The 26,029-nt window shown below is 55.3% G+C and overlaps 1 protein-coding gene across 2 annotated transcripts in view; it reads right to left on the bottom strand.

Moving 5' to 3' along the window:
- PRKCB (protein kinase C beta) overlaps positions 1-26,029 on the bottom strand; it is a 128,286-nt gene that overhangs the window by 53,988 nt on the left and 48,269 nt on the right. For both annotated transcript variants that reach the window (XM_068147029.1, XM_068147028.1), the window contains exons 3-4: positions 14,230-14,312; positions 406-517 (exon numbers count right to left, since the gene is read on the bottom strand). In XM_068147029.1, coding sequence (XP_068003130.1) covers positions 406-517; positions 14,230-14,312 — 195 coding nt within the window. The remainder of the gene's footprint in view (positions 1-405; positions 518-14,229; positions 14,313-26,029) is intronic.

Below are 26,029 nucleotides of genomic sequence, written 5' to 3'. Positions count from 1 at the left end.
TGGGAAGGGAAGGAGAGAGATGCTGGAGGTGGGAAGGGAAGGAGAGGGGATGCTGGAGGTGGGAAGGGAAGATGCTGGAGATGCTGCAGGGAGATGTGGGGGGGTGCTGCAGGGAGATGTGGGGGGGTGCTGCAGGAGGGATGCTGCAGGGGGGCTGCAGGCAGAATTTCCCCCAGCCAGCCACCTTCCCCTCCTCTTCCCCTGCAGGAACAGCAGGGATAAGAAGGGGCACACTGGTGCCCAGCCCCTCGGGTGCCAGCACCACGTTCCACGCTGACGGCAGAGAGGACAGGGCCCTGACCACAGCTCAGGGAAGACTGGGAGCCTCTGCCCAGGAGCTGAGGGTGCCAGAGACCGCCCCACCTCCCCCCTGCTTCAGGCAGAGCCAAGGGTGACATCACTTACTGTCACACTTCATGCCCTGGTGGATGAGGCCGTAGAGCAGGGAGCCGCAGTGGTCGCAGAAGGTGGGGCTGGAGTAGGTGTGGATCTTGAATTTGTGTTTGCTCCGGGGATCCTGGGAGGGAAACAAAGGAGCAAGGATGAGAAGCTTGCATCAAACATTGGCAAGGCACCACAGCTCTCCAGGCTCCACATGCCAGCTGGCTTTGGAGGTGCTGGTAATGGACTTCAGTCAACTGCCACCGACTGCTGTGGACCTTTTCCAGCAGTCTCCAGCATCCAGCATCGGTCCTTGTTCCTCTGTTGTTGCCATAACAATGCAAAAGCAAGGCAGGGGCTGCTCTGGGCTTGATTGCTGTGAAAGAACTGGGGTTTAGCACAGAAGCCTCCAGGTGAAATTGGCAGGGAAAGAACCTGCACAAGGGCTGGACACCGCTCAACTTCCACATCAGCCCAGTGGGGTAAAGCACAGAAAGCAGCCCCCATGGTGCCCAGCTGTACTGAGACTGCCCAGCAAACACCTTGCTGTTCAGCCCCCTGCCCAGCAAACACCTTGGTGTTCAGCCCCCTGCCCAGCAAACACCTTGGTGTTCAGCCCCCAGCCCCTGCCCAGCTAACACCTTGGTGTTCAGCCCCCAGCCCCTGCCCAGCTAACACCTTGGTGTTCAGCCCCCAGCCCCTGCCCAGCAAACACCTTGGTGTTCAGCCCCCCTGCCCCTGCCCAGCTAACACCTTGGTGTTCAGCCCCCAGCCCCTGCCCAGCAAACACCTTGGTGTTCAGCCCCCTTCCCCTGCCCAGCAAACACCTTGGTGTTCAGCCCCCAGCCCCTTCCCAGCTAACACCTTGGTGTTCAGCCCCCAGCCTCTGCCCAGCAAACACCTTGGTGTTCAGCCCCCTGCCCCTGCCCAGCTAACACCTTGGTGTTCAGCCCCCAACCCCTGCCTAGCAAACACCTTGGTGTTCAGCCCCCAGCCCCTGCCCAGCTAACACATCAAATCATAGAATCATAGAAGCAATAAGGGTGGAAAAGACCTCAGAGATCATCAAGCCCAACCTGTCACCCAACACCTCATGACTACTAAGCCATGGCACCAAGTGCCACATCCAATCCCCTCTTGAACACCTCCAGAGATGGGGACTCCACCACCTGGAGGTTTTTAAGGCCAGGCTGGATGTGGCTCTGGGCAACCTGCTGTAGTGTGAGGTGTCCCTGCCCGTGGCAGGGGGGTTGGAACTGGCTGATCCTTGAGGTCACTTCCAACCCTGACAATTCTATGATTCTATGAGCAGCATTGTTCCTGCATGGAGAGCCCAGAGCTGCAGGGCTGTGCTGGGCAGGGTGCTGGGAAGCAGCAGGCACACAGGCAAAGGAGAAGCCTGTGGCAAGCACCACCTGGCTTCATTTCATCTCAGGTTAATTGCTGAGGGGTTAGGGCTGAGGCATAGCTCCCAGCTGGGTCATTTGAGCTGAGTGGCTTTTTAATGGCCTGGAAGGGTGCCCAGCCATTAGGAAAGCCACCTTCTGAGGGCACTGTGAGCTGAGTGAATAAATAAAGAGTGGAGTCAGAAGCCAGCTGCCAAAGCCTCACCTTCCCCTGAAGTGCATCTGCCCATCCCAACTGCACTGCAGCTTCCACAGCCACAGCAGGGGGAGGTTGGAAGGGACCTCTGGAGATCATCCAGCCCAACCCCCCCTGCCAAGGCAGGGTCACCCAGGAACATGGCCAGGCAAGTCTGGAATGTCTCCAGAGATGGAGACTCCACCACCTCTCTGGGCAGCCTGCTCCAGCAGCCCTTGAGTTACAGAAGTTCCTCCTCGTGTTCAGATGGCACTCCTGACCTTCCAGCTCGTGCCTCTGTGTCTCTGCCTGGAGATCAAGCACCCAAGGAAATGAAAAGCCTTCCTCTGCTGTCACTCCAGGTGAAAGGAGGCCTCTGGCTGGCCAGCTGGACTGCAGGCTGCAGAGGAGGGCACCCCAGGATGCTTGGGCACCCTCAGGGCAACAGAGCTGGTGAAGGGTCTGGAGAACAGGGCTGATGTGGAGCAGCTGAGGGAGCTGGGGTTGTTTAGTGTGGAGAAGAGGAGCCTGAAGGGAGACCTCTCTGCTCTCTACAACTCCCTGAAAGAAGCTTGGAGCCAGGTGGGGTTGGTCTTTTCTCCCTGGCATCAGCTGATAGAAGGAGAGGAAATGGCCTGAAGCTGTGCCAGGGGAGGGTTAGGTTAGAGATGAGGACAAATTTCTTAGTTCCAAGAGTGGTCAGGGATTGGAACAGGCTGCCCAGGGAGGTGGTGGAGTCCCCATCCCTGGAGCTGTTCAGGGAATGTGTGGCCCTGGCACCTTGGGACGTGGTTTAGTGGCCATGGTGGTTAGGTTGAAGGTTGGACTGGGGGATCTCAAAGGTCTCTTCCAGCTCAGACAATTCCATGATGCTGACCCTCGCTGGCGCAGGATGAGGACAGTGGTGGCAGGGCACAGGGACAGCTCCAGCAGTTGCCAGGTGCCAGCCAAAGCCACAGGGAGGGTTTGCCCCCGAGCCCTGCAGTTTCTGTGCTCCCCTCTGGCAGCAGCTCCTGCAGCTCAGGCACAGCAGAGCTTTTGTCATTCATAAAAGCAGCAGCTCCCTGCAGAGCCAGCCCCTGCCCACTTGGTGCGAGGGATGCTCAATTCCCACTGGAGCTGGGAGCTAAAAAAGCTGGGAAAGCAGAGCCAGCAGTGCAGGAGTGAGCTGGCACGGGAAGGGCCAGGGCTTTCCAAACCTTTCCTTCAGCATCCCAGCCCTGGGGGGGGGGGGGGCAGCTGGACCCCTCCCAGGAGCATCTCAGGCTTCACCTTCTGCTCCCAGCCTGAGGGGCTGCTCCGAGGAGAGCCAGCAGCCAGAGCCCAGAGGGTGTGAGGGCGATGGGACAGCACGGTGGGGGGAGGTGGAACAGCTTCTCCAGCTAGCAGGGTTGGTGGGGGCCAGTTCCACCTTGAGCAGTGCTTTAGAAAGTGCCAGAAAGTGGAAGCTGTGGGCATCCTTTTGGAAGCAGGCTGAGGCTGTTGCACAAAGAGACTATTTTTGTAGCAGGGACAGGGATGAAGAGCTCACTGTGCATGCAGATGCTGAGAGAGTTCAACCCAGAATGGTTCAAAAGAAGTTTGCCAAGAGAAGAGAAGGGAAGGGAAGGCTCCTCCTGCACCCAGCAGTGCAGAGCCAGCCCCATAGAATCATAGAATCAACAAGGTTGGAAAAGACCTCAAGGATCATCAAGTCCAACCTGTCATCCAATACCTCATGACTACTAAACCATGGCTCCAAGTGCCACATCCAATCCCCTCTTGAACACCTCCAGGGATGGTGACTCCACCACCTCCCTGGGCAGCACATCCCAATGGCTGGGAAGAACTCTCTCCTCACCTCAAGTCTAAACCTCCCCTGGCACAGCTCTTGTTCTGGTGCTGGTTGCCTGGGAGTAGAGACCAACCCCCTCCTGGCTACATCTGGCCCAATCTTTCTTGGCCAAAGCCTGGTCTAGAGGAGATGGCCCAGCCCCTGTGCAGCTAAATATCAGAGTTTTACAGATGAAGGATCCTGCAGCTCCACTAAGTGACATCATTTAAAGCATTCCAGCCTCAGAAACCCAGAGCATGGTCAGACCTTGGCCATGGGAGGACAGGAGGTCCCTGAGCACAGTCAGACCTTGGCCATGGGAGGACAGGAGGTCCCTGAGCACAGTCAGACCTTGGCCATGGGAGGACAGGAGGTCCCTGAGCATGGTCAGACCTTGGCCATGGGAGGACAGGAGGTCCCTGAGCACGGCCAGACCTTGGCCATGGGAGGACAGGAGGTCCCTGAGCATGGTCAGACCTTGGCCATGGGAGGACAGGAGGTCCCTGAGCATGGTCAGACCTTGGCCATGGGAGGACAGGAGGTCCCTGAGCACGGTCAGACCTTGGCCATGGGAGGACAGGAGGTCCCTGAGCATGGTCAGACCTTGGCCATGGGAGGACAGGAGGTCCCTGAGCACGGTCAGACCTTGGCCATAGGAGGACAGGAGGTCCCTGAGCATGGTCAGACCTTGGCCATGGGAGGACAGGAGGTCCCTGAGCACGGTCAGACCTTGGCCATGGGAGGACAGGAGGTCCCAGAGCATGGTCAGACCTTGGCCATGGGAGGACAGGAGGTCCCTGAGCATGGTCAGACCTTGGCCATGGGAGGACAGGAGGTCCCAGAGCATGGTCAGACTTTGGCCATGGGAGGACAGGAGGTCCCTGAGCACGGTCAGACCTTGGCCATGGGAGGACAGGAGGTCCCAGAGCATGGTCAGACCTTGGCCATGGGAGGACAGGAGGTCCCAGAGCATGGTCAGGCTTTGGCCATGGGAGGACAGGAGGTCCCTGAGCATGGTCAGACCTTGGCCATGGGAGGACAGGAGGTCCCTGAGCATGGTCAGACCTTGGCCATGAGCATAGTGAGCCACACAGCAGCAGCTAACGTGTCTGTGGGCACGAGCATCACAGCCTGGACTGCTTCCATGTCAGGCATGGCTGCAGATAAAACCTGCCCTTGACAGCTTTCCTGACAGCTTCCAGCAAGTCCCTACATGGTTATTGACAGGAGATCTCATCTGCTAGGCAGGCAGCTGCAGAGAGATGGGGATGACAGCTCCTCTTCTGCTGCTGCCAGTACCCAGTAAAAGGCACTCTCCTGGAGAGCAGCAAAACCTTCAAGCTCAGCTTTTCTCTCCGAGCATCTCACAGGCTGCTGGAGTGGTTCATGTTGGAAGGGACCTCAAAGCTCATCCAGTTCCAAACCCCTGCCATGGACAGGTTCACCTCCCACCAGCCCAGGTTGCTCAAGGCCTCATCCAGCCTGGTCTTGAACACCTCCAGGGAGGGAGCAGCCACAACCTCCCTGGGCAACCTGTCCCAGCGTCTCCCCATCCTGACTGTCAAGAATTTCTTCTCAATCTCCAGTCTCAATCTCCCCTCTTCCAGCTCAAAGCCATTGCCCCTCATCCTAGCACTCCAAGCCCTGGTCAAAAGCTCTCCTGCAGCACCCTTCAGGTACTGGAAGGCTGCTCTGAAGTCTCCCTGGAGCCTTCTCTTCTCCAGGCTGAAGAGCCCCAGCTCCCTCAGCCTGCCCCCATAGCAGAGGTTCTCCACCCTCTGATCATCTTGGTGGCCTCCTCTGGATCTGCTGCAGCAGTTCCAGGTTCTTCATCATCTAGAAGTGTTTGTGACCTCCCATATGCCTCAGGAGCTGGGTGATTTCAGTGTAAGCTCTCCATGAGAGCAGGGCTCTCACCATGCTGCCCTGCAGCCTCCAGGTGCCTGAAAGAATACCAAGGCCCTGAGGCTACCACTGCCTGCAGGACCCATGGCTGATCCTCCCACCAGTGCCACCAAGGTAGGCACAGGCTGCACCACTTGTGTCACTGCTCTCCTGATAGCTCTTCTCTGCACAAGCCCACCTCAGATCCAGCCTCCAGAGGCACCAGTAGGAGGATGTGGACCCAATTGTCCTCTCCAGTCCAATCCTTTAAGGAGAGGTTGCCACCATAGATGTGCTGAGGGCCATGCTCTGGTAGTGAGCTGGCAGTGCTGGCTTAGCAGCTGGGCTTGATGCTCCCCAAGGTCTTTGCCAACCAGAACCACTCTGTGATCCCCCCACATCCTAAGCAAACAAGAGCAGAGCTTTTCAGCTGCAGGGCTGAGGCCATGTGCAGGCTGGCAGAAGGAAGGGCTGGGCTCCAGAAGAGCCAGGGAAGCACCAGAAGGTGCTGGGATGGAGCAAAGCAGAGACATCTTCATCCCACAGGAACTGGCGCCGGATGGCAGCGCCAGCAGGAGCAGGGAGCATGTGCCCTGGCACAAGGGGCAGATGGCTCACCACAAGAGCTGGAGAAGTTAATTAGCAAGCCAAAAGGTAGCAGCAAGCTGCAGCAAGGCTGAGGAGATCTGAGCATGCACCAGAGCCAGGGCATCCCAAAAGTGTGGGAGGTGTGAGGAGGGATTGGGGTCCTGGCTCAGTGGACACATCTAGAGGAAGGGAAGGCAGCTGCTCATCCCACCCCAACCTGGGCAGGCAGGGCTTGGTGATATCCCATGCAAAGGGACTGCCCAGCAGCAGTGTCCCTTCCCACCACAGATAGTCCCAGAGAGAAGAAACTTGAAGGGGCTGAGGAAGTTCAGGTGGTACAAACAGCATCTTCACTCCTCCTGCTGCTGCCAGCTCCTTCCTGCCAGCCCACACTTGGCCAAAGCTCACTCCAGGGAAGATCCCAGACTTGAGGAAGTGGAGCAACCCTCTCTGCACCCTGCTCCAAGGGTCAGCTTGGGGTCTGGACATCATTTCAAGAGGAAATAGACTGAAATTGTGCCAGGGGAGGGTTAGGTTGGAGATGAGGAAACATTTCTTTGCTGCAAGAGTGGTCAGGGACTGGAACAGACTGCCCAGGGAGGTGATGGAGTCCCCATCCCTGGAGGTGTTCAAGAAACCTGTGGCCATGGCACCTGGGGACATGGTGAGTGTTGGTCTCTGCTCAACCTAGCCTCAGGTGACAGAAGAAGAAATGGCCTGAAATTGTGCCAGGGGAGGGTTAGGTTGGAGATGAGGAACAATTTCCTTGCTGCAAGAGTGGTCAGGGACTGGAACAGGCTGCCCAGGGAGGTGGTGGAGTCCCCATCCCTGGAGGTGTTCAAGAAACCTGTGGCCATGGCACTTGGGGACATGGTTTGAAGGCCATGGTGGTGTTGGGTTGATGGTTGGACTGGATGATCTTGGAGGGCTTTTCCAATCCAACCAATGATTCTCACATCCTGTCTCTCCCACCACCTGGCTGCCCACCCCCTGGGCAGTGTCCCTCTTGCTCTAGGTGGCAGTGATACTTGCTCAGGACAAAGACACAGCTCTGCAGCTTTCCAGGAAAGGAAGAGCCCAAGACAGAGATGAAATGATTCTGCCTCCAGCAAACAGAGCATGGAGGAAGCTCAGGCACGGTGAGAGCAGGACAGGAAGGCTCTGCTAGAGCTGCAAAGGGTGGAGGAATGAAATGCAAACCTCAAACCAAGCTGCCTTGGCCTCTTCCCTGCCTAGAGCACCTCTGATATTTATTAATGGCTCCTGATTGGGTGACCTTTAGCAGGAGAATGTGAAGAAGGTCATTTTAATGAGGATTTTGTCTACAATTTAAATAATTATGCACTCTACTAATAGCTCTGACTATAATTAGGTTGGCATTACCCAAACCTGAGCTCAGCTCCTGAAGACCTCACTGTGTTTCAGAGAGCTTCTGCTGGCTCTGCCTCCTGGCAAGCAGGAGAGGATGGAGCGGCAGAGCTTGGCACAGCCAGGAGCAGAGCTTAACACTGCCACTGGTGGGCTTGGGCTGGTCCCCCTCTCCAGTACAGCCCACATGTTGTCACTGTAAGCTGGGGAAAATCTTTTCAGCAGCACCTTCAGTTTGAAGCTCTGCTCTGCTGAGACTCCCCCTGCAGAGCTGGGGCCAGCTCTGGAGTCCGCAGCGCAGACAGGGAGCTGTCAGAGCAGGGCCAGAAAGAGGTCACAGCAGGGCCAGAAAGAGGTCACAGCAATGATGAAAGGGGAAAGCCCTCTGCTGTGAGGCCAGGCTGAGAGAGGTGGGGTTGTTCAGCCTGGAGAAGGCTCCAGCGAGACCTTGTTGACACCTTTCAGTGCTTAGAAGAAAGCTAAGGACAGACTTTGAGCAGGGCCTGCTGTGACAGGACAAGGGGTGGTGGTTTGAAATAAAAGAGGCAATCATAGAATCAATAAGGGTGGAAAAGACCTCAAAGATCATCAAGTCCAACCTCTCACCCAACACCTCATGACAGCTAAACCATGGCACCAAGTGCCACATCCAATCCCCTCTTGAACACCTCCAGTGATGATGACTCCACCACCTCCCTGGGCAGCACATTCCAATGGCCAACAACTCTCTCTGGGAAGAACTTTCTCCTCACCTCCAGCCTAAACTTCCCCTGGCACAGCTTGAGACTGTGTCCTCTTGTTCTGGTGCTGCTTGCCTGGGAGAAGAGACCAAGCCCCTCCTGGCTACAACCTTCCTTCAGGTAGCTGTAGAGAGCAATGAGGTCTCCCCTGAGCCTCCTCTTCTCCAGGCTAAGCAACCCCAGCTCCCTCAGCCTCTCCTCACAGGGCTGTGCTCAAGGCCTCTCCCCAGCCTCGTTGCCCTTCTCTGGACACATTCAAGAGTCTCAATGTCCTTCTTAACCTGAGGGGCCCAGAACTGGACACAGGACTCTAGGTGTGGCCTAAGCAGTGCTGAGTACAGGGCAGAATGACTTCCCTGCTCCTGCTGGAGATTCAGACTGGAGAGAAGGAAAAAGTGTTTTACCCCTGAGGGTGGTGAGCCCCTGGCCCAGGCTGCCCAGGGATGCCCCATGCCTGGAACCACTGATGGTCAGGTTGTTTGGGGGCTCTGAGCAGCCTGCTCTAGTTGCAGATGTCCCTGCTGACTGCAGGATGAACTTTGAAGGTCCCTTCCCACCCAAGCCACTCTGGGATTCCATCCTACTGACAGCACACCAAGTGAGAGCTAAGGTGAAGCTCAGAGCTTCTGGAGGGACACAGCATGGGAACAAGCAGCTCATTGTCATCAGCACTTCTGAGCTCAGCACCACACATGTTCAGAGCAGGTTAGAGGAGCAAAAGGTGAACACATCACTGCCCTCATCTCAGCAGCCCTGTGGGGCAGCCACAATGCACTCAGCAATGCCCCAGCTCCAAACACAGCCTCCCCAGGAGACCTTCAGCCAGCAAAAGAAATCAGAACTCATCCTGGCATGGCTTTAGAGCAATCCAGCATGAGAGCAGCCCCAGTGTCTTCAGCACTGCTCAGCTTCATTCTCTACTGCAAGAAGCAATTAATTTCTCTGCCTGAGAGACCCTATCATGGCTGGGTAATTAGTGCTCCTCTCCTGGATGGAAGATTGCTCCTCAGAAGGCTTTGCAAGGTTAAACACAGAGGCACTCTCCTCCCCAGGGAGGTTCAAACACAACCAGGTCAAACAGAAAGCAGCTCCTGAGCTGGTCAGTGCTGGCAGAGATGGACTTTGGCTTTTCACTGCCCTCCACTTCTGCTGCTGTGGGAAATGTCCTCCCTCACCAGGGTTATCTGCACAAGAAACCACCCCACAGAGCACATCAAACACAGACTTAACTTCAAGGAGTGAATCCCAGGCTGGTTCAAATCATGCAGTTACAGTATGGTCTGGGTGGGAAGGGACCTTTCAAGCTCATCCAGTCCAACCCCCTGTAGTCAGCAGGCACATCCCCAACTAGAGCAGGTTGCTCAGAGCCCCAGACAACCTGACCTGCAATGGTTCCAGGGATGGGGCATCTCCCACCTCTCTGGGCTACCTGGGACAGGCTCTCACCACCCTCAATGTCACAAATGTCTTCCTTCTCTCTAGTCTGAATCTCCCTCTTTTGGTTCAAGTCATCATCCCTTGTCATAGATGTATGGTCAGGAGTTAAGGGTGTTGGATCTCACAGCAGCACTGTAGACTGAATAAGTAGCTGGCACTGCTCAGATGTTTGAAATGAAGCATCCATACCTGAAGGGAGGTTGTAGCCAGGTGGGGATTGGTCTCTTCTCCCAGGCAAGCAGCAACAGAACAAGAGGACACAGTCTCAAGCTGTGCCAGGGGAAGTTTAGGCTGGAGGTGAGGAGAAAGTTCTTCCCAGAGAGAGTTGTTGGCCATTGGAATGTGCTGCCCAGGGAGGTGGTGGAGTCACCATCCCTGGAGGTGTTCAGGTGGGGATTGGATGTGGCACTTGGTGCCATGGTTCAGTTGTCAGGAGCTGTTGGGTGAGAGGTTGGACTTGATGATCTCTGAAGTCTTTTCCAACCTTATTAATTCTATGGTCCATGGCCACCATAAGCCCTTCCTAGTTACAAAATGTTTTTCTCCTTGATTTTCAAGTAGCTCTGAAGCCCTCCAAGAGCCTGAGACCAAGGAGCAAAGTGAGAACAGTTTCTCCTTTTAATGTATTTTTAAGCCTGGGCTGCACAAACAGCAGAGCAGAGTGGAGCAGCTCTGGGGATGAAACCAGCAGCCAGCTGGCATGAAGAGCTCCAGCTCAGGCTGGGATCTGGCTGGAACTGCAGCATCTCCCCTTTGCAGCCCCAGCTCGAGCCTCCCCGCCAGCTCTGTGCTGCCCCTGCAGATGCCATCTCCTCTTCCCTCTCCAGCTCTGCGCAGTCCACACAAGGTTTAAACAAACCAAATCGATTCAGCTCCTCTTCCTGCAGGAAAGGGGAAAGGAGAAGGCAGCTCCCAGAGCACTGCACCAGCTGAGAGATGCCCAGCTACAGCCATCACAACCTTCATGTGACCAGCACTGGGCACAGTCTCAGCTGCCTCTGGACTCACACCACAGGCAGCACCAGCCACAGAGCAGAGGAGCTCTCCAGCTCTGCATCAGCTCAAAGTGAAGCCCCAGGCCTCATCTCATCCCCAGCAGCCACAGCACCCCTGGCTGCTGAAGGAGTTTGCTGTCTCTTGATCCCAAGCTCCTGAGGGTTTATCTTGCTGCAAGAAGCTTGACTGCCAGTGCAGAAGGGACAAAGCCTGCCCCAGTCACACCAGTGCCTGTCCCAGTGCACCCCCCCAGTGACAGCCCAGCTGATGGCTTTGCAGGGGGACAAACCAGAGGGGCTGCCAGAGAGAGAGAGAAAAAAAAAATCAGCTACAGAAGGGCCTTTTTTTCACTCCCTGCTTGAAATCCTCAGCATCTGCATCCCTCTCTTCATCTGCAGAAATAGTGTATTAAAAATTAATGAGCACCAGCTGGGCAGCTTCACCCATCTGTTGCTGAGCCCCAGCAGGGATCTCACCCAGCAGGGCCACCAGCAACAGAGGATCCCATCCAGGGCTCCTCACATGCCCTGGTTACAAGTGGTGCCTCTTCAAATGCAACAGCTGAGGTGGAATTTAGACCTTTCCCTGCCCAGGGGCTGTTCACAGTAACCTACAGCCCAGAGGAGGCACAAGGGTGAGACCTGCTGGTGAGGGACCAAGGGGCTTCTTGCTGCTCCATGCCCATTCCAGTTTGTACAGGGCTGGTAGGAAGCCAAATGAAAAGCATCACAAGCACCTTCAGCCAAAGCCCTGCAGAAACAAGCAAAGCATCTCCTGATACCTGCTGCCTCTCTTGCCAGCTGCTACCCAGATGATGAGCAAGGATGAGAAAGTGGTGACTGGATGGGCAGGATGCCCAGTGCCCAAGCAACACTCTGGAGGTGGCATCTGGATCATGGCCATCCCTGCTCTCCTGCTGCCAAACCTCATTTTCTTTCAGCAAGGTTAAGTGGTTTCAGGGTTTTATCTCCCTCTGCCCTGGAGAAGAGAGGGCTCCATGAGGCCTTCTGGTGGCTTTGCAGCACTTAAAGGGGCTGAGCAGAAAGCTGGGAAGAGACTTTTGAGCAGGACCTGTTGTGACAGGACAAGAGGTGATGGTTTGAAACTGAAAGAGGGAGATTCAGACTGGAGAGAAGGAACATTTTGCACTGAAGGTGGTGAGAGCCTGGCCCAGGGTGCCCAGAGAAGTGGGAGATGCCCCATCCCTGGAACCACTGCAGGTCAGGCTGCCTGGGGCTGTGAGCAACATGCTCTAGTTGCAGATATCCCTGCTGACTGCAGGGGGGTTGGACTGGATGAGCTTTAAAGGTCCCTTCCCACCCAAATCAGTCTATGAGTCTGCAATGAGGAAGCAAACAGAGTGCAGACCCTTCTCAGCAGCTGGGGAAGCACCACAGGCCCTGCTTTGCTTGCTTTCACCTCCTCTTCAGAGTCAGGTTTGCAAAACCCAGGCAGATTTCTCAGCTCCAAACCAGGCCTGCACCACACCCAGCACACTCCTGGAGGAGGAGGAGGAGGAGGAAGAGAAAGCAGAGCAAAGGGGCAGGCAGCCAGATGAGCTCTGGGTGAAGGAGGTCGGAGTGAGGTGTAGGTTGGTCTCTTCTCCCTCGTCTCAGGTGATAGAGGGAGAGGAAATGGCCTGAAATTGTGCCAGGGGAGGGTTAGGTTAGAGATGAGGAAAAATTTCTTTGTTGCAATAGTGGTCAGGGACTGGAACAGGCTGCCCAGGGAGGTGGTGGAGTCCCCATCCCTGGAGCTGTTCAGAAAATGGCTGACCATGGCACTTTGGGACATGGTTCAGTGGCCATGGAGCTGTTGATGGCTGGAGTGGACAATCTTGGAAGGCTTTTCCAACCCAAACAACTCTGTGATGCTATGATCCCAGATGGCCATGACCCACACTTAGCCCTGGCCTTCCACACCCTCCCACAGTCTGTCCTCTCTCTAGGGGCATAGGCAGCCCCTACCCAATGCTGCAGACAGAGGGTTCTGACCCTGCTGTGAGCCTCCCTCTGCTGAAGAAGCTCCCATTTGTGCCCAGTTCTGGGCTCCTCAGTTTAAGAAGGACATTTAGATACTTGTATGTGTCCAGAGAAGGGCAACAAGGCTGGGGAGAGGCCTTGAACACATCCCTGTGAGGAGAGGCTGAGGGAGCTGGGGTTGCTTAGCCTGGAGAAGAGGAAGCTCAGGGGGGACCTTATTGCTGCCTACAACTACCTGAAGGGAGGTTGTAGCCAGGTGAGGATTGGTCTCTTCTCCCAGGCAAGCAGCACCAGAACAAGAGGACACAGTCTCAAGCTGTGCCAGGGGAAGTTTAGGCTCAAGGTGAGGAGAAAGTTCTTCCCAGAGAGAGTAATTCATCATTGGAATGTGCTGCCCAGGGAGGTGGTGGAGTCCCCATCACTGGAGGTGTTCAAGAGGGGATTGGATGTGACACTTGAAGCCATGGTTTAGTTGTCAGGAGGTGTTGGGTGTTAAGTAATAGGTTGGTCTTGGTGTTCTCTGAGGTCTTTTCCAACCTGCTTGATTCTGTGATTCTGTTTCACCCCAGCACAGCCCAGTTCCGGGCAGGGGCAGGGCGGCTGACGGCTTGTCTTCATCATCCACCTTCAGCTTCTGCCTGCTCCCACCACTTCTATTTTTAAGGTGAGAGTTGTGGTGCTCTGCTGTTCCCCCAATTCCATCCCTTCTCTCCTGGCAGCTCCCCAGATTAACCAGTTTCCATGGGAAAACACAAAACCTGCCAGACAGACCTGGAAGGAGCTGGCAGAACCACGCTGAGGAGCCTGAGCCAGCTCCACTGCTCCAGCTCCCCCCATCCACCCCCAGAGCCCAGGATCCACTGGGAAATCCACTCCAGGAGCTGACTTAGGGCATTTGGGTGGCTTTCTGGTTTTTAAAGAGTGGCCAAAGGTCACACCTCATCTGGTACCCCCAGGAATGTTGTTGTTACAGAATCCCAGCACGGTGGAGGTTGGAAGGGAGCTGTGGGCATCATCCAGAGCAAGCCCTCTGCTCAAGCAGGGCACCCACAGCAGCTTGCCCAGGATCACAATGGCCAGGTGGGGCTGGAAGCTCTCCAGACAAGGAGACTCCACAGCCTCTCTGGGCAGCCTGCTCCAGGCCTCCAGCACCCTCACACCAAAGAAGTTTCTCCTCCTAGGTTCCAGTTTGTTCACCTCTTGTCCTGTCACTGGGCACCACTGACAAGAGTCTGCTGCCATCCTCCTGACACCCACCCTCTGAGATCCCCCCCTCAGTCTTCTCTTCCCCAGGCTAAAAAGCCCCAAGTCTCTCAGCCTTTCTTCACAAGAGATGTTCCAGTCCCCTCAGCATCTTAGTAGCCCTCTGCCCATCTCCAAGCTGCTGTGGAGCAGAGCGATGGAGATAATGTTTCCCTCAGGCTGTGCCTTCGCTCAGGATGTGGGACCAGGTACTTACATCAGAGGCAGGACCTTTATCAGCACCAGGGCAGGAGAAGGTGACGAACTCATGGCACCTCTTGTGCACCACGAAGCAGCAAACTGCAGAGAGAAGACAGAGAGGGTGTCAGGGGCATGTGAAGGGATTGGCACCAGGTCAGCCCAGAGCAGGGGGAAATGAGCAGCTGAGATCTGCCTGGTTTCTGAGGGCAGACACCAGGACTCGAGAGGGTTTGAGTGGACCTGGGGCAGATTTTATACCCTGTAGAACACACAACCATCAAGGTTGGAAAAGCCTTAGAGATCACTGCACCAGTTAGACCACACCTTGACTCCTGTGTCCAGCTCTGGGCCCCTCAGGTTAGGAAAGATGTTGAGGTGCTGCAAGGTGTCCAGAGAAGGGCAAGAAAGCTGGGGAGGGGTCTGGAGCACAGCCCTGTGAGGAGAGGCTGAGGGAGCTGGGGTTGCTTAGCCTGGAGAAGAGGAGGCTCAGGGCAGACCTTCTTGCTGTCTACAACTACCTGAAGGGAGGTTGGAGCCAGGAGGGGGTTGGTCTCTTCTCCCAGGCAAGCAGCACCAGAACAAGAGGACACAGTCTCAAGCTGTGCCAGGGGAGGTTTAGGAAGAAGATCTTTCCAGAAAAAGAGACTGGCCATTGGAATGTGCTGCCCAGGGAGGTGGTGGAGTCCCCATCCCTGGAGGTGTTTAGGCAGAGACTGGATGAGGTGCTTGGTGCCATGGTTTAGTTGATCAGATGGTGTTGGGTGATAGGTTGGACTCGAGGATCTCAAAGGTCTTTTCCAACCTGGTCTGGTCTGGTCTGGTCTATTCTATTCTATTCTATCACTGAGTCCAATCATCATCCCAGCACCACCATGGCCACTAAACCATGTCCCCAGGCGCCATGGCCACAGGTTTCTTGAACACCTTCAGGGATGGGGACTCCACCACCATCCTCCCCAGGCAGCCTGTTGCAATGATCACCAACCAGAGCAGGCACTGCAGGAAAACTAAGGAGGAGGAAAACGTTGAGGGAGCGTCAAAGGCAGGCTGGGAACCCTTCTGTTCACTTTGAGCTCCCTGTCACTCCCAGCACCTCACACTGTGAGGTCACCACCACGTGTAAAGAGAGGCAGAATCTGGCATCAGTGGGTATCGGAGCTGAGAAGTGCATGTGGCCAAAAACAGAAGCTGGGAACAGGTGGGCAACGTTCCTCCCACACCTCTGCTTCCCTTCAGCAGCTCCACAGCCTCTATTTGCCAGGCCAGAAGACATGCATGTCTTCTCCTGACACAGGCAGGGTGATGACAAAGACACCCTTCTGGGAACACTGCAGGGAAACTGATCCCAACGTGGTGCTGCCCAGAATTTGCTGCATGAGCACCCAGAGCTAACCCCACATCTCCTCACCCACCAGACCCAGCATGTGCTGACCTGAGGCCACCAACAGCACCTTTGCAGGCTGTGCAGTCAAAGAGCTGCACTTCAAGGCTGTGTTTCCCCCCAAATACCAAAGCAGCACAGAATCAACCAGGTTGGAAGAGACCTCCAAGATCATCAAGTCCAATCAGTCACCCAACCCTAACTAACCAAGCACCTGACTTTCAGTGACAGACCTTAAAAAGGCCACTTAGTGCTGCAGATAAACTTCAACTGGTGGCCCAGGCCCTTCTCTGAGGGTCTCAGCCCACCTCATCTTGCAGCTGGAGGTGGCACTGCTGCTGGGGTGTCCCAAGTCTGAGAAACAGAGGCACCACCTTGCACCCCTGGATGTCAGCCCCTCCAGGTCCAACCATTCTCATCCCTTACATCCACATCATCATGGAATGGGTTGTCCAGGGAGGTGGTCGAGGCCCCATCCCTGGAGGTGTTTAAGCCCAGGCTGGATGAGGCTCTGTCCAGCCTGATCTAGTGTGGGGTGTCCCTGCCCATGGCAGGGGGTTTGGAGCTAGATGATCCTTGTGGTCCCTTCCAACCCTGAATGATACTATGATACTATGATACATCATGCCCAGCCCAAGGGATAGCATCTTGACTCCAAGGCAACACCACATAAGAAAGGGGTCAGAGAATCACAGAATGGGTTGGGTTGGAAGGGACCTCAAAGATCATCCAGTTCCAAACCCCTGCTGTGGGCAGGGACACCTCCCACCAGCCCAGGCTGCTCAAGGCCTCATCCAGCCTGGCCTTGAACACCTCTGGGTGGGGGCATCCTCAGCTTCACCAGGCAAGCTGTCCACATGGGAGTGGAGTGAAGCCACCAAGTGCTGGTTTTGTGAACAAAGCAAAGCTGGGCTGTGGCTGCACTTCACCTGCAGGAGCCCTGGGCACCAAACTCAGCTTGTCTCAGAGCTCTCTTACTTGCCACATCCCTTTCCCAAGAGCTGCAGGGACACTAAATGGAAGCACCTAGAAGATGAAGCTGCTCAGCCTGTGGTGGGCCAGAGAAACCAAGAACATCAAATGAACCAAGCAGTGCAAAAATCACAGAGTCACAGAATGGGTTGGCTTGGAAGGGACCTCAAAGCTCATCCAGTTCCAACCCCACTGCCGTGGGCAGGGACACCTCCCGCCAGCCCAGCTTGCTCAAGGCCTCATCCAGCCTGCCCTTGAACACCTCCAGGGAGGGAGCATCCACAACCTCCCTGGGCAGCCTGTCCCAGTGTCTCCCCACTCTCACTGTCAACAATTTCTTCCCCCTCTCCAGTCTCAGTCTCTGCAGTACCCAGGCTCCAAACGCAGCAGCTTTCAGAGCCTCACTGCCAGATCCTTCCTGAGGAGCAAGGGAAAAAAAAAACAACCAAGTGACATTTGCCTTTAAATCCCTGATCCCCTCCCTGTGCCCTGCTGCATCCAGCTTGAAATTTGTTTTCTTTTTCACATTTGTCACCACGAGAAACACCAAACCCCCAAGGTCTGCGAGGCATCAACGCTGCCAAGCTCTCTCTCCTCGCAGAACCTCTCAGTTGCTTTTCTGAGCCTCACAAACAAACAAACAAACATTTCTAGGGTTTGGGGTTGGTTTTTTTTGGTTCACTGTTTCTGTCGTTTGCCTACAGAGACAGAAGCATCTGGGGAGCAGGAAGGAAGAAATTAGAACTCTTATTAGCAAAGATTTGTCCTGAAGTGTGTGCAGGAACTCGGCGAGGCTCCTGGGGCGCAGGCTCGGGGGAAGGTTTCAGGCTGCTGGCAGCATCTGGGCTGTGCTGAGAGGTTCCCAGAGGAGCCAGAAGGATTTTGGTCCAACAGGAGAAACGAGGCTGCTGCCAGGCTGAGCTTCCTCAGGCCATTCCTCCATGTCACATAGGAGAAGGTTGTTGGATGCAAAGGTAAGGGAAGGCAAAGCAGCTCCTCTGGTGCTTCTCCTGCTCCTGAGAAGCTTTTGCACTTTGGGGACAGTGAGGTTTGTTCCCAGAACTAAACCATGGCCCCATCCTGTTCAATATCTTTATTGATGGTCTGGATGAGGGGATTGAGTCAGTCATCTGCCAATTTGCAGATGACACCAAGTTGGGAGCAGGTGTTGATCAGTTAGGGGGCAGAAGGGCTCTGCAGAGGGACCTTGCCAGGCTGGACAGATGGGCAGAGTCCAACAGGATGGCATTCAACAAGTCCAAGTGCCGGGTGCTGCACTTTGGCCACAGCAACCCCATGCAGTGCTACAGGCTGGGGTCAGAGTGCCTGGAGAGCTGCCAAACAGAAAGGGACCTGGGGGTGCTGATTGACAGCCAGCTGAACATGAGCCAGCAGTGTGCCCAGGTGGCCAAGAGGGCCAATGGCATCCTGGCCTGCATTAGGAATAGTGTGGCCAGCAGGAGCAGGGAGGTCATTCTGCCCTGTACTCAGCACTGGTTAGGCCACACCTGGAGTCCTGTGTCCAGTTCTGGGCCCCTCAGTTTAAGAAGGACATTGAGAGACTTGAATGTGTCCAGAGAAGGGCAATGAGGCTGGGGAGAGGCCTTGAGCACAGCCCTGTGAGCCTGGAGAAGAGGAGGCTCAGGGGTGACCTTACTGCTGTCTACAACTACCTGAAGGGAGGTTGTAGCCAGGAGGGGGTTGGTCTCTTCTCCCAGGCAACCAGCACCAGAACAAGAAGACACAGTCTCAAGCTGTGCCAGGGGAGGTTTAGGCTGGATGGTAGGAAGAAGTTCTTCATAGAAAGAGAGACTGGCCATTGGAATGTGCTGCCCAGGGAGGTGGTGGAGTCCCCATCCCTGAAGGTGTTCAAGAGGGGATTGGATGTGGCACTTGGTGCCATGGTTTGGTAGTCATGAGGTGCTGGGTGAGAGGTTGGACTTGATGATCTCTGAGGTCTTTTCCAACCTTATTGATTCTATGATCCTATGACCTCTCCTCCCATCATTAATCCAGTGTGCTCTCCTGGGAAGGGATTGTTGGTTTCCACCACACCAAGCAGGAGCCAGGTGTGGGATCTCCAGGAGCACAGCACCAGGACAGGGATCAGGTCTGCTGGGACCACACCTGGGTGCCTGGCACTTCATCATTTCCAGCCTGTGTCTGCCAGTTTAGAAACTGCAGCACAAGCAGCAGCTTCCCCAGGTCATTAATTGGTTAATTTGTAAATCTGATTACATGGGCAATAAAGTGAATCAAACCCTGCTGCTGAGCTGCAAATGTCCTGAGTCATTTCTACACCACAAGCCCCACATATTAACCTTTACCACTCATCACTGCACAAGGTCTGAACAGCTGCTGGCCCTAAACTCTTCTTCAGAGCCATCTCCACTGTCTGGGGAGACTTCTCTGTCCTGGGGCAAGAGAAGGACACAAAACCCTGTGAAGGGCAAGAGACAGAGCCCTGGAGGTCACTGGCTCTCCACAGGCTGAGGGGGCTTGCTGGAAGACACCTTTCCAACAGCAGCCCCAGCAGAGCGTCTCAGATATGGGAAGATTTGCACCAAACCATCAGAGCAGGGTCAGGCACCTTCAGTCCTCATTGTCTGGATGTCCTTTTGGCAAGGAAGGTTGGGGTTTAGAGCTCCTGGAGCTCTGAAAGGTTGGGTTTCAGAGCTAAGAAACCAAATGAGCACCCCAGAAGCAGGGTAGTTTCAGAGCCTAGGAACTGGCCTTGTTTTGAAGGATGCAAAGACAGAAATGCTGAAGGTTGTCCAGGGAGGTGGCACTGCTGGGTCTCAGCCCACCTCATCTTGCAGCTGGAGGTGGCACTGCTGCTGGGGTGTCCCAAGTCTGAGAAACAGAGGCACCACCTTGCACCCCTGGATGTCAGCCCCTCCAGGTCCAACCATTCTCATCCCTTACATCCACATCATCATGGAATGGGTTGTCCAGGGAGGTGGCTGAGGCCCCATCCCTGGAGGTGTTTAAGCCCAGGCTGGATGAGGCTCTGGCCAGCCTGATCTAGTGTGGGGTGTCCCTGCCCATGGCAGGGGGGTTGGAACTAGATGATCCTTGTGGCCCCTTCCAACCCTGACTGATACTATGGCACTATGAAATATACACATGGACACTTGAAGGTGCCTTGGGCTCAACCTCTGCTCTAAACTCCTCCAGGAAAACCATCAAGCAGCTCCCCAAAGAGCTCCCAGAAGCTGCCAAGCAGAAAAACCTCCTCACAACACCTTGCACACATGGCAGAGCACACATCCAGCTGCACCTCCAGCCCCGGCAGGGACCTCCCGCGGCCACAAGGGCTGCCGGAGCAGCTCAGCAGCAGGCAGAGCATCCATCAGCTGCAGGCTGCTGACAGCCAGCCAAGCCAGGCTGCTGAAGGCAGGGAAATGGGCCAGCAGAGCAGAGCTTTACCCAACAGCAGTTGTATCTTCCCATGTTTTGGAACACCACCACAAATGACTGCAGCAGACAGAAGCCCTGGGCGAGCCCTCAGCGATGGCAGGAGGGACAAAGCCAGCACTGGAGTGGAAATCCTGCTGCAGGAAGCTGGGGGCAGGGAAGTTCCCTGAGTCAGGCTGCTGGGGGTGACCCTGCTCCTGAATGGACAAGAGGAGCTCCAGAGGTCTCTTCCAAGCCACACCACGATGGGATCTGGGACTACTGAGGACTTTTGTCCCTGAACGTTCATCTTGGAGATGAATCCTCTCCAGCCCTGCCTGCCTCACTTTGCTCTGTGTGTGTCCTGCCGGAGGGCAAGGTCTCAGCACAACACCCAGACACCAGCAGCTGACCTGGGAGGTCAACAGGAGAGAACAGATACCAAAACCAAAAAAATAAGAGAGGAGAGAGCCCAACATTGACCAGAGTGGCACTCTGGAGGCTCCAGGATGGTGAAGCAGCTCTGGGAGCAGGCAGGCAGGTTCTAAGGAACATGGGGGAGAGCTGATGGGAACAGACATCACCTGGAATACTGAGTCCAGCTCTGGAGTCCTCAGCACAGGACAGACAGGGACCTTTTGAAGGGGGGGGCAGAGGAGACCGTGGCACTGCTGTGAGGGCTGGAAGCCCTCTGCTGCAAGGCCAGGCTGAGAGAGTTGGGGTTGTTCAGCCTGGAGAAGGCTCCAGGGAGACCTTCTGGTGGCCTTTCAGTGCTGAAAGGGGTTGAGCAGAAAGCTGGGGACAGACTTTTGAGGACCTATTGTGACAGGACAAGAGGTCATGGTTTGAAACTGAAAGAGGGAGATTCAGACTGGAGAGAAGGAACATCTAGCACTGAGGGTGGTGAGAGCCTGGCACAGGGTGCCCAGAGAGGTGGGAGCTGCCCCATCCCTGGAACCATTACAGGTCAGGTTGTTTGGGGATCTGAGCATGGCCCCCCCTATTCCTGCCCACCCCACACAGGGAGCAGCCCCAGCCTGGGTGCTGAAGTCCATCCATATGAGGGGGTTTCATGGCTGATGGCCCAGAGCTGCTGGCCACACAGCAGCCCAGGGAGGAGAAATAGGAGCAGCCTTGGCCATGCCAACTTGCCCCAGTGGTGGGCAATGCAAGGATCACTGCCTCTATCTCACCAGGCTGGGTCACAGCCTGGTTGCTCTATGTCACCTGCACCTTCTTTCTCCTTCCTAGCCTTTGCTTTTTCTTCTCATTAGAGATCCATTTTAATATCTGAAGGGGTCCTACAGGAAGGCTGGGGAGGCGCTGTTCAGAAGGGGCTGTGGTGATAGGACGAGGGGCAATGGTTTGAAAGTGGAGCAGGGCAGGTTTAGATTGGACATCAGGAGGGAGTTCTGCACAGTGAGAGTGGTGAGACACTGGAACAGGCTGCCCAGGGATGTGGTGGGGGCCCCATCCCTAGAGACATTCAAGGTCAGGTTTGACAAGGCTCTGAGCAACCTGATATAGAATAGAATAGAATAGAATAGAATAGAATAGAATAGAATAGAATAGAATAGAATAGAATAGAATAGAATAGAATAGAATAGACCAGGTTGGAAAAGACCTTTGAGATCATCAAGTCCAACCTATCACCCAACACCATCTGATCAACTCAACCATGGCACCAAGCACCCCATCCAGGCTCTTCCTAAACACCTCCAGGGATGGGGACTCCACCACCTCCCTGGGCAGCACATTCCAATGGCCAACAACTCTCTCTATGAAGAATTTCTTCCTAACATCCAGCCTAAACCTCCCCTGGCACAGCTTGAGACTGTGTCCTCTTGTTCTGGTGCTGCTTGCCTGGGAGAAGAGACCAACTCCCACCTGCCTACAACCTCCCTTCAGGGAGTTGTAGACAGCAAGAAGGTCCTCCCTGAGCTTCCTCTTCTCCAGGCTAAGCAACCCCAGCTCCCTCAGCCTCTCCTCACAGGGCTGTGCTCCAGACCCCTCCCCAGCTTTGTTGCCCTTCTCTGGACACTTTCCAGCATCTCAACATCTTTCCTAACCTGAGGAGCCCAGAGCTGGACACAGGAGTCAAGGTGTGGCCTGAGCAGTGCTGGGTACAGGGAGGTTGGAGAGTGCAGGGTGGTTGGACAAGATGAGCTCTGAGGGTCCCTTCCAGCCCAGTGCAGTCTGTGAGCTGGTGGTTCCAGACTGGGAAGCCCTGCAGAGAGCTTCCCCAGCAGCAGGGCTCACCTCGTCCCCGTTCAGAGCTCTCCCAGCAGCAGACAGCTGGGCAGGCTGCCCAAACACAGCAATGCTGCAAGATTTGCTCTCAGAATACAAAATCCTCCCCGGCCCAGCGCCTTCTGCCCAGGAAAAGCCCTTTAGCAAAGCTCTAAGCTCCTTAGAGTGGCATCAGGCTGCCCGCGGAGCCGGCCCGAGGGCTGCGCTGGCACTTCCAGGAACATGGAAGCCCTGCAGAGCCTCAGGGTTGGTGATTTGTTGGCAGACTGCAAACGCTGGAGGCTGCAGAGCCCATCCTGGACACCACCACACAGCAGCAGACCCAAGAGCTGGAGCTGCATCTCTGCCTGTGCTGAGACACCTTTCTGCCTGACTCAGTGGCCAGTGCTGCTCAGACTGGGAGACCTTATTGCTGTCTACAGCTACCTGAAGGGAGGTTGTAGCCAGGAGGGGGTTGGTCTCTTCTCCCAGGCAACCAGCACCAGAGGACACAGTCTCAAGCTGTGCCAGGGGAATTTTAAGCTCGAGGTGAGGAGAAAGTTCCTCACAGAAAGAGAGATTTGCCACTGGAATGTGCTGCCCAGGGAGGTGGTGGAGTCCCCATCCCTGGAGGTGTTCAAGATGGGACTGGATGTGGCACTTGGTGCCATGGTTTAGTAGTCCTGAGGTGTTGGGTGACAGGTTGGACTTCATGATCCTTGAGGTCTTTTCCAACCTTATTGATTCTAAGATTCTATGTTCCTTTCCTGCAGGTGTTGAAGACCAAGTTGGATGAGGCCTTGGAGCAACCTGGGCTGGTGGCAGGTGTCCCTGCCCATGGCAGGGGGCTTGGAACTGGATGATCTTTGAGGTCCCTTCCAACCCAACACATTCTATCAACCCATGAAAGCACCACATCTCCACATGGCCCATCAAAGCTGAGCCCCAAAACTGCCTCCAAGCCACACAAGCTCTGTGCCACCTACCTGTGGCCCTGGCACCATCCTAGAGCCGAGGGTTTAGACATGCCAGGACAGCACAAACCTGCATGGCCTGGGCAAGCCAAGCCCGGCTGGCTGGAGATGCTCCTTCCTGCCCCCTGTATGCCGTCGGCTGGGGCCCCCCCCACAGGAGGTCTGATTAACCTCATCTCCCACACAGAACCTCTTAGCTGGCAGGAAGGTGCCAGGCCTCCTCCAAACCCAGGCTCTGTGACAAATGGCTTCCTGCAGGACTGAACCCTGCCTAGCAACTCCCTGCTGCAGAACATGCTGCTCCCTTCCAGTTGATCTCCATTTGTGGCTCTAATTTCATTGCCTGAACTCCTTGTCCTGATGTTCTGAAGAAGGGGCTCATCAATTTTGCCTGAGTCCTTCCTGAAATGAATAATTCAAGGCAGTCATCTCCAGTGCCTCCCCTCAAGGAAGTCATCTCCATGCCTCCCCCTGAGTACATCCACAGATTCACAGACTGCATTGGGTTGGAAGGGACCCTCAAAGGTCATCTTGTCCGACCCCCCTGCACTCAGCAGGGACACTTCCAACTGGATCAGGCTGCCCAGGGCCACATCAAGGCTGATCTTGAATGTCTCCAGGCATGGAGCCTCAACCACATCCCTGGGCAGCCTGTTCCAGTGTCTCACCACCCTCATTGTGCAGAACTTCCTCCTGATGCCCAACCTAAATATGCCCTGCTCCAGTTTCAAACCAATGACCCTTGTCCTATCCCCACAGACCCTTCTAACCAGTCCCTCCCCAGCCTTCCTGTAGGATCCCTTCAGATATTGAACTGCACCTCTAAGGCCTCCCTGGAGCCTTCTCCAGGCTGAACAGTCCCAGCTTTCTCACCCTGTTCCCACAGGTGAGGTGCTCCAGCCCTCTGATCATCTTGGTGGCCCAGGACACCTGTCCCTATTGCATGGAAGCCCTGAGTCCACCTCCACCAAGCAAGGTCTGGAGGCACCAAGAACAGTCTGAGATACGGTACATGAAAGAAGGCAGACAGATGGGAGAGCTAAGAGACAGAAGGAGGTTCAAGAAAGGTTCAGCTCAAAAAAAACCAAAATAAACCATCAAACCCCAGGAGGAGTTAAAGCCTCCCCAGAGAGCTGACAGAGAGATGCTTTAGCAGATGGCTCCCAAGATCACGGAGCTCCAAGATTATTTGGAGCACATCTCCGTGCGTAGCTGCTCCCCTTACAACCTGTAGACATTCTCCTTTAGGATTCCACTTCTAAAAGAACAAGAGAATCATGAAACAGCCTGGAATTTGGATTAGCCAACCCAAAATAACCCCTCCCCCCCCCCAAAAAAAAAGGGAGGATTTAATTTGTTCTTAATAGAGGAGCTTTGTGCTGCTCCACCTCCGCCGGACAAACCCCCATGGGGTCAGCTGCATTGGCCAGGCTTTGTCCCAGCCAACAGCTGCCCACCAGTTTCCAGCCCCACAGGAAAACCCACAACTATTATTATTGGGGTTTTTTTACACCAAACAAAGGCAATGAAGCACAAGAATCAGAAAATTAGGGGGGGGGAAAGGGTTTCCAGGAAGGGAGGTCCTGAATTTCTGACAGCTCTTTGCAGCCTTTTAATCGCTTGCAGCGCAGAGAGAGAGAGGCTGAGCTGAAATTTGGGCCCTCTGGATTTAATCCCCAGCTTGGCTTAAGAGCTTGCTGGAGTTCTTGGAGCACAGCAAACAACTTCAGCTCCTCAGCAGACTCCAGAGGCTTTCCTGTTGGCAGCTCCAGAGAGCTGCAGCAAACCCAGCCCCGCTCTGCGCTGGGATGTTTGGGTTGCCCTCTGCAGAAAGGCACTGGGGAGCAGGCCAGGCTGAAGCACTGCTCCTGTGTCTGAGTTTGCTCTGAGGACAGAGCCAGAGACACAAACCCCTGCCCTTACCCACACAGGATCAGGCCCTGCCATGGGTTCCATGAGCTATCCCCAACCTGATGCCATTTCCCCTTTCCATGGGGAGAGGAGGATGGTCCTGCTCCCCCCAGTCCCCAGCACCACAGGAAGGATGGAGCCTTCCAGGCAAGGAGCAAAGATCCAGGGAAGAGGCATCTGAAGGGCTGGAATCCTCTCTTCTGTGCAGCTCCTGCTGGGGAAGGGGCAAACTGAAACATCCTCATTTATTTGGGCTCCTCACCTGCCCAGCCACCTGACACCAGCTCCAGGCTTTCTAGCTCACATCTCCCAGTTCTCCAAGCAAATCAAGCCCTTGCTGTCCTGCTTGCATGCTCTTTGGGAGGTGAAGAGGGAGAACCTGTGCCTGAAGAGATCCAGGATCCCTCAGGGAAGGTCTAGGGTCCATCTCCCAAAGCCCTCAAGCAGCACCCACTGCTCTGCACACCCACAGCAGGGCTGGTGGCTATTTCCAGAGACACCCAGACATGAATTTTACATCAGCTGAGCCTCAGCCCGGACCTTAAATACTTCATCAGCAGCTCCTGGCCGAGCTGGAACAGAGATTCACTTTCAGACTGAATAATTTAGCCCCCTGGCCAGCATGCTCCTGGCTGGTGCCACACACGAAGTGGCAGCTGTGGCTGTGCCAGCTGTGCCAGCAGGAACCAGCAGCATCTTAGTGAGCCCCACTGAGCCCCTCAGCCCCAGCTGCACAGCCAGAGCACCAAGGGTGGCTCGAGCTAGAGACACTTCTCAGCAGCACTGGGCAGCAGGGCCCAGCTGGCAAGCAGGCTCTGGCACAGGCAGGACTTGCCACAACCTCCAGGGCTGGGCAGAAGTCCTGGCTGTGCTAGCCCAGCTTTACCCCATCTCTGCTCCCTTCACAAAGCACCAAGTCTGAGGACTGCTGAGGAACATTCCTGTGTCCCTGG

This window comes from Melanerpes formicivorus, unplaced genomic scaffold (assembly GCF_026170545.1).
Source record: "Melanerpes formicivorus ecotype bairdi unplaced genomic scaffold, bMelFor1.0.p_v2 SCAF_14, whole genome shotgun sequence".
Taxonomy (NCBI): Eukaryota; Metazoa; Chordata; class Aves; order Piciformes; family Picidae; genus Melanerpes; species Melanerpes formicivorus.
The sequence above is the reverse complement of the archived record's forward strand: the minus strand, read 5'-3'. Positions and strand labels throughout refer to the sequence as shown.